The sequence below is a fragment of the Lemur catta genome, chromosome 11 (assembly GCF_020740605.2).
Source record: "Lemur catta isolate mLemCat1 chromosome 11, mLemCat1.pri, whole genome shotgun sequence".
In the NCBI taxonomy this organism is placed as follows: Eukaryota; Metazoa; Chordata; class Mammalia; order Primates; family Lemuridae; genus Lemur; species Lemur catta.
The window spans coordinates 13,995,347-14,007,947 of NC_059138.1; the positions used below are offsets into that span (position 1 = coordinate 13,995,347).

At 36.5% G+C, this 12,601-nt stretch overlaps 1 protein-coding gene across 4 annotated transcripts in view; it reads left to right on the plus strand.

Annotated features, from left to right (window-relative positions):
* DGKI (diacylglycerol kinase iota) overlaps positions 1 to 12,601 on the plus strand; it is a 397,632-nt gene that overhangs the window by 203,376 nt on the left and 181,655 nt on the right. For all 4 annotated transcript variants that reach the window (XM_045565327.1, XM_045565330.1, XM_045565329.1 and 1 more), the window contains 2 exons: positions 6,192 to 6,266; positions 6,728 to 6,826. In XM_045565327.1, coding sequence (XP_045421283.1) covers positions 6,192 to 6,266; positions 6,728 to 6,826 — 174 coding nt within the window. The remainder of the gene's footprint in view (positions 1 to 6,191; positions 6,267 to 6,727; positions 6,827 to 12,601) is intronic.

Consider the following 12,601-nt stretch of genomic DNA (forward strand, 5'->3'; position numbering starts at 1 on the left):
GGATTCTGGAAGAGGAATTCAGTCATATGTAAATCTTTAACAAAAGAGTGGCCTCCTGCTATCTTGGAAGGTTTAGCTTTTTGGCTATTACGCATCTTTGCAAAATTACACACAGGATGATGAGAGGGACCACACAGGTTGATGTGGTCAGTGAGGGGCCTATACATCTAAGGCAGAGAGAGTGGTAAGTGCTACAAGTTGTAGAAACACAGTGTGAATATGAAACAGGTCTGAGTAATTTCAGTCCTGAGGATCAGGGTAGGCTAACTGGAAAATATGCCATCTGTGCTTGGCCTTGAAAGAACATACTGAGAACAACAGTTAAGAAGGATCATCATATAAAGTCAGATTTATCTGTGATGGTTTTGTCTAAACAAACGACTCCAGAGAGGAGTAGTAAAAGAAATACATTTGAGTGTATCATGGTCAGGAAAAGTGGCTTATAAAGAAGTGGAATTACACCACGTATTTCCTTCTGTGTTAGAAGACAGCTGGCTTTGAGTGGATAATTACCCCATGAGCACCCATGGAACTGGGAGTGGTATGAAAATTTGATGCTAAGGGACATGAGGGCTATTTGGGTAATTTGCTGGGTTTTATCACCAAATTATTTAGAGAAAAGAAGAATTTATTTACTAGAACTTAAAAGAGGATAGAAGGTAGATGGTTTTAAGGAATTCAAATGAAAAGAAAACCAAATTTTAAAAATCAAACCTGAATCTGTTGATATGTTTAAAGTTCAAGCTATATTTCAAGTTGTAGAAGTCACTTTCTCTTCTGGACTGAAAATATTACTGGGCAGTATTTTGATTGGATAAGTAAGTTAAAGATCTTCAAATACCAGTGCAAACTCTTGGAGCTGATGGAGTGAGACCTGCGTATATGAATTTTTTGTGGGGTCAAATTTTAGAAGACCAGAGTGAGAAAGTTTTCACAGAAGTTATGTATCATGAGATATGGCACCATTTGAAAAAATATTTTGCATTTGATTTTCTGGCTTTTCCAAATTGTCACGGTCTTGTAACTTTCCCACTAATCTCAAAGGGCTTCTGTAGTCTGCTAGGAAGAATATAAAGTGGATATTCCATCCTCTTTCCTGAATGGAGTCCATTGTGACTTCATAGTGCTGAGCTGGAATTATCTGGTTTCTTTGAATTTTTACTCAGTCTTTTAGTTTATTGTTTAGCTTGTAATAACATGAGTAATACATAAATATTATCCCTTCAAAAATTTAACTTTTCAGATAAGAAAATACCCCTTTCACCAACATTTAAAACTATACCAGTTGGCGTGAGGAAGAAAAACTAACCTATCGGGTACAATGTACACTACTCTGGTGATAGGCACACTAAAAGCCTTGACCTCAGCATTATACAATTCACTCATGTTAACAAAAGCACTTGTTACTCTCTTAATATTTTGAAATAAAAAAAGAAACAAAAAAAAACTATAAGCATTTTTCTTGTCTTTCCAGTTATATATACATATACTTTTTACCATACATTTGCATACATAGACATGTACCTATAGAAAAGATATAGAACCAGGTTGGATGTGGTGGCTCATGCCTGTAATCCTAGCACTCTGGGAGGTGGAGGTGGGTGGATCGCTTGAGGTCAGGAGTACAAGACCAGCCCGAGCAAGAGTGAGACCCTGTCTCTACTAAAAATAGAAATAAATTAGCTGGACAACCAAAAATATATAGAAAAAAATTAGCCAGGCATGGTGGCGCATGCCTGTAGTCCCAGCTAATTGGGAGGCTGAGGCAGAAGGATTGCTTGAGCCCAGGAGTTTGAGGTTGTTGTGAGCTAGGCTGATGCCATGGCCCTCTAGCCTGGGCAACAGAGCGAGACTCAGTCTCAAAAAAAAAAGAAAAGAAAAGATATAGAACCGTTTGAGTGTAGGGATTTTTTTTTTTTTTTAAATAAGTGGCATCATTCTTAACATAGTGCTTTAAAAACTTGCCTTTCCTTGTTAAAAAAAAATCTTGGGGAAAAGTCTATATTAGTACATACAGACTTAACTCATTTTTAATCTGTTGTATATATCCCTTACTATGATATATCACAGTTAATTTATCCATATCCCTACTGCTGGATATTCATATTGTTTCTAATGTTCTATTTATAAATAATGCTGCATTCATTCCTTCCTAGCTGTGTATGGGTTTTTTTCACAATAGTCCTTTTTCTTGTTTTGTTTTTCTTTTATGATTCGATAATCTTCTTAAAATGCTAGGACTTATGAAATATAATAGCTAATTTTATGCAATGACCAACAATATCCTGTAGATTATCTTCAAAATTGGCCAAGCCATTTCCTTTGATGAGTTCTAAAGTTTAATTAATACTTGTGATTTAGCCAAATATGCCTAGCTGGAGTTGTTGAGACCTTGTCCTTAACTTTTGGAATGAAGCTTTTTTTTTTTTTTTTTATTTTTCTGCCTGTTCATCCTCAGAACAACCTTTGTTCCAGTGGTGCGATGGGAGCAGGGCAGAGTGAGAATGCTCTTTAATAGACTAAGCCCATGACTCTCTCTCCTATTATCTATCAAAGTTTTGCCTGGTATATGACTGGGGGGAGACTTTATTTGGGATGAAGAAGTGACACATCTTCTCTTGAGATCTGTATTATAACCACTCATTTGTGATCCCATAACCTGGGAAAATCCCTGAAGAGTAATAAGAGGTAGTGAAGTTTCATTCACAGTTGAGTGATTCACCTATTAAGTATTTCTTAACAGCCCAGGAAGGAGTCATAACTATGATAAGGATTTTGCTGATAGGATTATTTCTGTGGCAAGGTAAGATTGCCCTGATACCTGGTACAAGAAAACAAAAAGCCTTTATCTTTTCTTAGGTCTTTAACAAAAGAGTGGGCACAGAATGTCTAGGGGGCGACTGCCGTTGGAATCGGAAGAATGCAAAAATCCAAATGAGGGTACAACATTTCACTGTTTTGATACTGTTGATCTTGCAAAGTGAACCCTTTGTATCACTGAGTTAGCTGCCCTTGATATAACAGAGATGCTTTGTTTTGGAACATAGGACAAGTATTAAAGGTTTCGTGAATGTATCACCAACAATTCTGCACAGTAACTTCTTGGCATAATTTTTACATTCTTGAAAATCACCCCATTTTCTTTAACTCTACCAATAATACTAACCCAGAGAGGGTAAGCGATACTGTAGATTAGTGAGAGTAGGTGATTTATTTTGTGATGGCCAAATCATGTCCCAAATCTGCCTTCATATCCATCTGTTCCTCACTGAATTGCATGCTGCCTTCTAAACGAAGTTATATATGTAGACAGATACATATTTATACATAAATAGAAAGGAGTCCTGGGAATTTTGAGGTGTGCCGTGAAATTCCATACTGTTTATCTTTTGCTGTTTGACTATTCATAGGGCTGTAAGCTTACTCAGAGCTCACATAGAAGCACCCAGGTACTGTAAGTCAACCACTGTGCTTGGTCTTTGCCCACTTCTTGTTCTGTGAAGTGAAGGAGGCCTCAGATGCATTTGGCTCGGTGAGGTTCAGAAGCACTTGTATTTGCTACCTCTGTGTTAAAAAAGGCTGTTTTGTGTGTCTGTTCCCTAAAAGAGTTGAGTTCCCTGCTTGCTCTGTTTTGAGACATCAAGCCTTATTTTGATGTGTTTTTCTAGCTGTGTGTTCCCCAAATGTGCTTGATCATCAAAATCACCTGAAATACTGTGAGTTCTATGATTAGACAAGTTTAGGCAACGATCTTAGCCTTATGCATTAGGCCAGTCTCTTGGAGTTTAATTGTTGAGCCCTGTCAAGGACCAAGGTCCATAGTGTGTTCCTGCAAGCAGTTGGCATCAAGCTCTACTCTTGGCAGTAAATGAGGTAAAACTACAAAGAAGTTAGGAAGCAAGCATTCACGTCCTAAGGGTTTTTTCCAAAATCAGGAGAGACTCAGTAAGTGTGGTGAATTATGATAATATTTATTCGTTATCTCAACCATGATCTGAGTGCATATGGTGTGTCAGGCATTCGTGTTAGGTGTGGGGGACAGACAGCTGAGAATGAGGCAACTAACATTTATTGAAATACTTGTCAGGAGATGGATACCAAGCTAACTGCTTCACATAACTTTTCTCCTTTAAACTTCACAACTGTCCTATGAGGTAGGTATTATCACCTTCATTTTAAAATTAAGAAACTGTTATAACAAAAGGTTGACTGACTTGGCCAGGATCACAGATCTAGTAACAGAGGTATTGAGAATGTATACCAGACTCCTTCCCCTGGACCTATCTTCTGGTTACCATGGTCTGTATGTCCTCACTTTGCTCTTCCTCCTTTAAACAAAGGTTCTCAGCCCTGGTTACATGATAGAATTGCGTGGGGAGCTTTTAAAAAGTATCCTTGCCTGGGCTTCACCCCAAATGGATTAAATAAGAATATTTGATGGGGTCCAGGAATGAACATTTCTGAAAAGCTCTCTGGGTGATGCCAAAGTGCAGTGATGGTTGAGGGCCAGTTAGAGCATCATTAATTAACACCAAATAGATGTTGCTTTTGCCAACCTAGTAGTTTCCAGCATTCTTCTTGGATCATTTGGCTGATTACACTTTTAAAGATTACAAATCATTTTTCTTCCCTTAAAATCAACTGAAATTTATCAAAATATAGCAAATACATTTATAATGCAAAAATTTTCCCAGTGAGGGACATGATAAAAGATCCATTTAACCAGGAATTCAGAAATTTGAAGATCTATTTTCAGGGGAATTATAGTCAATAGTGAGTAATGGAGAATCTCCTGAGGTCTAGCAACCAAGAGCTTCAAGATTTCTCTTTTTCTGGTGAAACTCTGAGATTCTGAAGACACTTTCTGTTAATCTAAAGGGGGGAAAAACCTTGGGACATATGGTGGTTCTTGAAAGTTCCCTCCTGTTTGGTAAACACAAGTCACAATCAACATACTTTTTTCTAAATCCAAGGCAAAGGAAAAATAAAAGCTAAATAGTTTGATCTTGCTAATTTAAATGCACTACTATATGTACTTTAGTCTAAAGTTGATTTTGAATGTTTTAAGAAAAAAGAATACTCTAAAAAGTAGAAGAATAGATATCTAAATTTCTTCCAGTTGTTTGAAAACCTTTTTAACTACTCAAACAATGCATGTGTATACACTTATATAAACTTTTAAGTTAAGAATTCTGCATTTCTAGGCATTTAACACTTTGTTAAACATCTGCTATACGGTCAGGTAATATTTTGCCTTTGTAAAGATGGCAGTCTAGCTAATGATTGATTCTTCACTAATTAAATCTGTTTTTGCCTTTTCTTCACCCAGTGAGTTTGATCTCTAAGACAGGTTCTTCTCAAAGCATCTATATCAAATATTAGGAATAAATGGTTAGGTGAAGTAATCACAAAGTTGTAGTCCATAAAATTTCTAGAAAGAGCAAGACAGGGAAAGTAAATTTGGGGTCACTATATTTCAACAACTTTGAGGCACTTCAAGAAGAAAAAAGTCAAGGCTACCAGGAGAGGGAAAACTTTAAACCAATGAGTCTTTAGACAGAGAAAGAAAGAGCAATGACCTCCACCCAACTATCATAAGTAACTTAAGGTGAGTATTATCCCTGCATTTTAAAAGTCAGACATCAATGCTGAGAGGATAGTTGGATCATAAATTTCCATTTGGGTCAAGAGTCACTTTATGACTATTAGTAGAACAGATCATTTAAAAAAGTAAACAGAGAAAAGCAAAAAAAAAAAGAAAAACATGAAAAATGGCCTCCTTTTTTACATTTTCACATAGGTGATCTCCATACGAGGAGATGAACTTGAACTTGGTTGGGCGGGAGACGGACCTGGTTGGGCGGGAGACTGGAGCCCCTCAGAGAATTTGGGATTCTTCCATTTTTACTGGGAGGGTTGGCAGGTATAACATGTGTTGTTATGTTGAGTCCATGAGAGCCTCTGGGGTTCTAACTCCCTGCCTCTCTGTGTGGTGGAGAGGCAGTTGCTCACTCTGAAGCACTCGACTGATTTCTGTCTGTGGCTTACCCATGAACAGTGGCTTGGAAGTGTCAAAGCATGAGAGCATGCAGTTGAACAGCATGTGCTGCCATCATCTCCTACATGGTTCTGCATGGGAAACTCTTGGGCTGGCTGCCTTTGAGCTCAGGTGTTTCCTTCTTTCCCTACAGAACTCCCTGAAGGCTTCAAATCGGAAAAAGAAGAGAACAAGCTTTAAAAGAAAAGCCAGTAAAAGAGGAACTGAAGTAAGTGTTTCAGAGCTATATTCCAAGAAAATGCATTTTCCTTTCCATAGCCTACTCTGTCCTACCTGATCTGGTCCAAGCTTAGTTGTTTGATGTATCTTCTACCACTCTTTTCTCCTTCACTGCACTCTGACTTCACTGGAACTCATTCTATTCTTTAAAAAACAAACAAACAAACATTAAAACTCCAAAACCAAAAAACTAACCTCTGTACTTACCTGGAAATGTTATCCCAAGATGATGATGATGAAGATGAAAGCTAACATTTCTGGAGCAAATTACAATTTGAGATACTTTGTTCCAGGCTTTACATGGAATGTCCTGTCAAGAGTCAGCCCTGGGAGACAAGATGTAGGTTTTTTTAGGTAGTGATGGTGGTGGTGGTTTCCTATTTTCTTTGCCCTGGGGCTGCCTCTCAAGCCCTGGATGTATATCTTAACAGTGCTGCTCGCTTCTTTCAGCAGGAAAACAAAGGTCGTCCTTTTGTGATAAAACCTATCTCTTCTCCTCTCATGAAACCCTTGCTTGTATTTGTGAACCCCAAGAGTGGAGGTAACCAGGTGAGTCATTTTTTCGTAAGTATAACTTAGAAGTTTCAATGATTTCTCGAAACACAATTCCAAATGCCAATTAAAATAGCACTACCATGACCCTAAGCATTTTGAGAATAAAGAAACAGCCTTAGTAAAGTTAAGTTTAATGGCACATCTAAAGTCATACTACTCTTTAAAGGACAGAATTTGTTCTAGAATCTAGGTTTTTGTCTCTTCTTCCAATTTTCTTCCCACTCTCTGAGGCTTCCCTCTTCTGTGGGCTTTTATTTTCTATTATTCTCATGTGAGTTTGGATGAGAAAATATTTTCTCTATTAAGTGTATATTTTAGATTTTGAGATAAGATTCCTTGAAGTTTCACAATAACCAACTAGATATTTGAAATTCTTTAGTCACCCCATATAAAGAGTCATATAATTGGGATTGACCCAATCATCCAAGATGATGTTATTATTAAAGATAAAAGGCATTATCCAGAATGTATTAATTATAATAAAGCTTCTCTTACAGGAGTTTATGATTTAAAGGAAATATCCCTCCTTTTCTCTCTTTCTTCAAAATTCATGATAACTTACTGTGTTAAAAATCTGTATTAACAATCCAGAGAATAGGGAAAAGAAATGTGTTGTAAGCAAACAAACCATTTATTTTTAACATCCTGCATTTTTGACTTGTTGAGTGATGATCTTCATATTGTAATGATGATGATAGCAAGGCTGTCACTAGAGGAGGACCTAGAAATAGGTTTCTTTGGAGCGAGGTTTAATTCATTCTGAACCATACTCATTCTCTTGGGATGGTGTCTATATAGCCTATCAAGGATTAGGGATGTGTTTGGGAACCATGGAGCAGAACAAAGCAAATGTAATTGGTTCCATGATTTTGATAACCTGAGCACCACGTACTAATTAGCACCAAATATATTTTATCATGATAATCCACATATGTAAGGAATTTATTAAATCATTATAAACTTTTTTCCCCCAGGGCACACAGAAGCTTATAAGTTATCTATGCCTTTAAGGAGCTGACAACCCAGTTAAGATACAGCCCGCTCCTGTTCCAATCTCTGTATAAATTGTTAATGACAGGGACTTCAGAGATTATCTAATGTTGTTTCCCATTTCACTAAATACAAAACAGGTCAAGGAAGCTTAAGTGAATTTTCTAAGGACATCATTAATGACATAAAAGAGGCAAATGGAAAAGAAAAAGCAACATTAACTGCATGTGAGTTCTAAATTGAGTGGCTCAGGCTACAAGTGCTATGGAGTTTCAGAGGCAAGCAGTGACTTGGGAGTGGTAAGGAAATGGTGTCATGAAAGTAGCTGTGAAGTGGCTGAAATTGAAGATGGGCACTACTTAGTTATCAGGGGAGAGAATATTGGAGGGGTGTCTTTTTCCTTCATTCTACTGGAGCAAATGCCTATTTACCCTTCAAGACTCAGGAACACCTTTCTGGAGCACTTCTCAAAATTAATCACCCTGGCCACCATGCTCCTATAGCCCTTGGTACACACCAGCATTATGTGGATTGCAGCATTAGTGCTCTGTGTGTGTCTGCATTGTTAGGATATAGGCGCACCTTTGAATCTATGATTTCTAGAACACAGAATGTAGTTAAATAATTGTAGAATAAATAATATGAATAGAAGAACACATTTGTGATGCATAGTACTCATTTGAGGACAATATGGTAAGTGGAGCATGCATAAAGATTATTGGAAATGTGATTAGATATAGATTAGAATGATTCTATGGAATACTGTCTTAGAACCTTTGGATGTTTAAGGTTGAGGATCTCAGATTTGTTCAGTGGAAACGGTTTCTGTGGTTTAAAGTGTTTTAGTTTTAAAAATCTTCGGTTTCGGAAGAGAGGAGTAAAATGATGGAATTTAAAGTGCATGTGATTTGGTTGTTAGGGATCTTGTTAAAACGTAGATTCTGCTTCAGTAAGTCAGGGGTAGGCCCTGAGAGGCTGCATTTCTAACACGCTTGCAGGGGATGCTCTTACTGCTGCTCAGAGGACCACACTGATTAGCAAGGGCTTACCATGATCAATAGAGAAATATTTTTCTGTTAAATCCTGAGTTTTGTCTTTTAATAATTTACTTGTTCCACTCATCTACTTTTAGATATAAAGCACTCCCATCTCTTTCCCTCTCTGAAACTTAGGCTATAAACTTTTTTTTTTTTTTTTAACTTAGTCTGCTGTTCTTTATGTAAATTATTAGATGATGTTGCCATCTACTGGCAAGAAAAATACTTGTAGCTATTTTCCTCACGTTATTTTATGTGGAAGGAAAATTTTTAACGTTTTGAAGAAATATATTGGGATGAACATATACAAGGAAAGCTTCTTTTTAAATTTCAGAATATTACAGGGGTATAAACATTTTGATTACATGTTTTGCTTTGTGCAGTTTGAGTGGAAATTATAAGTGTGCCCACTACCATGATAGAGTGTACTGTGCCTCAATTTACCTGTCCCCTCCTCCCCCCTTCTACCTACTTGAGTTTTGCTGCCATAGGTGTACCTGGGTGTTGATCGATTAGTTCCAGTTTAATAGTGAGTATATGTGGTTGTTTTTCCACTCTTGTGATACTTCACTTAGAAGAATGGTCTCTAGTTCCATCCAGGTTGTTAAAAACGGTATTAGTTCACCATTTTTAATGGCTATGTAGTACTTCAAAGTATACATATACCACATTTTATTAATCCATTCATGTATTGATGGGCACTTGGGTTGATTCCACATCTTTGCAATTGTGTATTGTGCTGCAGTAAACATTTGATGGCACATGTATTTTTGATAAAGTGACTTCTTTCCCTTTGGGCAAATACCCGGTAGTGGGATTCCTGAATCAAATGGTAGGTCTTTGAGATATCTGTATACTATTTTTCAAAGAGACTGTACTAGTTTGCAGTCCCTTCAACAGTGTATAAGTGTTCCCTTCTAGCCACATCCACACCAGCATCTGTTGTTTTGGGACTTTTGATAAAAAGCCATTCTCACTGGGGTTAGGTGATACCTCACTGTGGTTTTGATTTGCATTTCCCTGATGATTAGTGATGTTGAGAATTTTTTCATATGTTTATTGGCCATTAGTCTATCTTCTTCTGAAAAAGTTCTGTTCATGTCTTTTACCTACTTTTTAAAGTGGTTGTTTGATTTTTTTTTTTCTTGCTGATTTGTTTGAGTTCTTTATACATTCTGGTTATCAGCCCTTTATTGCATGTATACTATGCAAATATTTTCTCCCATTTTGTAGGTTGTCGATTCACTCTATTGATTGTTTCTTTGGCTGTACAGAAACTTTTTAGTTTAATCAAGTCCCATTTGTTAATTTTTCTTGTTGCTGTGATTGCCTTTAGGGTCTTCTTCATAAATTCTTTGCCTAGGCCAATATCTAGAAGAGTTTTTCCAATATTTTCTTCTAGAATTCTTATAGTTTCATGTCTTAAGTTTAAGTCTGTCATCTATCATGAGTTAATTTTTGTGAGTAGTGAGAGGTGCAGATCCTGTTTCAGTCTTCTACCTGTGGCTATCCAATTCTCCCAGAACAATTTATTGAATAGAGATTATTTTCCCTGGTGTATTTTTGTCTGCTTTGTCCACGATCAGATGGCAATATGAGGATGGTTTTATATCTGGATTCACTGTTCTGATACTTTCATCTAATCTCTAGTCTTGGGCTTAGAGTATCTCCCCTGGGCACTCATGCTTCTCAGCAGACATTTCTATCAGAGCATTTACCATGGTTAATGAGTTAATTTGTTTTGTATTGGTCTCCTTCCAGTAGATTCTGAGCTCCTGACTATATGTATGGGTGCAGAGTAGGAGCCTAATACACATTTACTGAATAAATCACGTATTCATTTGGGATTGTTTGGAGCCAGCTTGAAATAATTATTTCTCAAACTCTTCCTTCCATTAACTTATTTTCCTCAGGCCTTTCTTATTGCCTGGCCAGCTGTTCTTTCCATAATCTAGATAATGCCTACATGATATAAACCAAGACTTAGTCACGTAGCAGAATGTTTCAGCCTACGCTAGAGTTAGGATGCTTTGATGAAGATTGACGAGCTGTCCGAACTGACCCGTTCTTAATTGCCTCTCCATACCCCAAATGATTATCGTTATGTTTTCCTTTATGAATAATGCATAGAACTTCCTTTTGAGCACAAGATCATCTCTGTCTTGTTCATCTCTATTCTCCCTCCTACGACTGTGCCTGGCATTAAGTAGGTGAATTAATGAATCTTGTTCATTTCCCTCTAGAACTATCCACCTGTTTTCTAGGAAGTTGTATTTTCCTATTACATCCTCTCCGTAATACTTGGAGCTGCAAAGAATAATTTTTTTTTCACCTCTTAGGAATACCCAATCTCATAATATCTAAAAAGTTTTGTGGTCAATGAGGTATTATATCTACAACAGCATACATGTATTAGGATTTATGTGTAAGCTATTTTTTCATTTAGAGAAAATTAGACTTGCACAAAAGTTGCGGCTTTTGTGTTTGGCATATAACGTGTGATTGATAGCTGTGAGAGTGTTGGGGACTTATTAGTGAGTGACAGGTGTGTAAATGATTGAGTAGATTTAATCCTGCCATTGAGAGAGAAACAAATTGCCCTTCCTTGGTGAATTAATGTTTGTCAAACCATTCAGTTCTATTTAATAAATTACCTCTATTAAAGCTTTAAAGTAGCTTAACATAGAGGTAACAGCAGAGTTAATAGAACTCACTCAAATGTATGAGTTAGACCTTTTTCTCTCCACCTGCTAGGATTGATTTTAAAAAATGCTTTCATTCAACCCTTCTCATTTTTGCTAATAAATATATTTTGGAAAGGAAATACTTTTTAAAAGAAATAATTATATCATGCCTGCATGTCAACTCTGATAGAGTAGCCATGCACAGCTAAGCAAGTTATTCCTACACGCTGCTGGGGGTATTATTCCAATGGACTGCAGTGGACTGCCTGCAACTCTTACAGGTGTGCAGTGTATAGTTGTCAGACTTGATTAATACCTTTTCTTCAAAAAGATAAATTGAGATAATTATATGTTCCAACTAACACAAATTGAAAATGAACAAAACCAAAACTGTGTGGCTCCTGAAATATTTTGAGAAATTTCAGGTTAAGAAAAACAACCTCTCAATGCTTTTTAGTTTTACTTTTTGAAAGGTATTAATTACCTAGTATTATTTGCTTAATAGGAGAAGCTGAAATTGAAATGTGCACTCTACCATAGCACAGGTGGAAGGGAGTAATTAACATCAACAATTCAAACTGCTCTAGGAATCTAAAACTGAACAATTAATTTTCTAGCAAGTCAATTGGAAATGTTTTATAAATTGGTTGGTTATTAAAATGACGCTTATGTTACCTGTCAAACACAAAAGATTATTTGAGATAATACTGAACACATTTGATAGCAAGGCCCACTGTAAGAAGAAACAAAATTATCTACTATTTAGTTAGTATACATATTTAAACATATGTTTGAATTTGATAAAAAGCAAAATATGTCTGAAGGATTAGTTGTAATAATTAAGGATATAATGTTATTCCTAAAATTATAGCAAGCACATGATAAAGCAGAACTTTTAAATTATAGGTTTAGATGATACATGAAGCAAAAGACCTGCACTGGCCTCTGTAACAACTGGCATAACAATGTGATAATTATAAACTACACTTTAGTGCTCACACCCTCAAGTGTAATTTAATGAACGGATTAACAAGAAGCAAAAAAGAAAGACTAACATT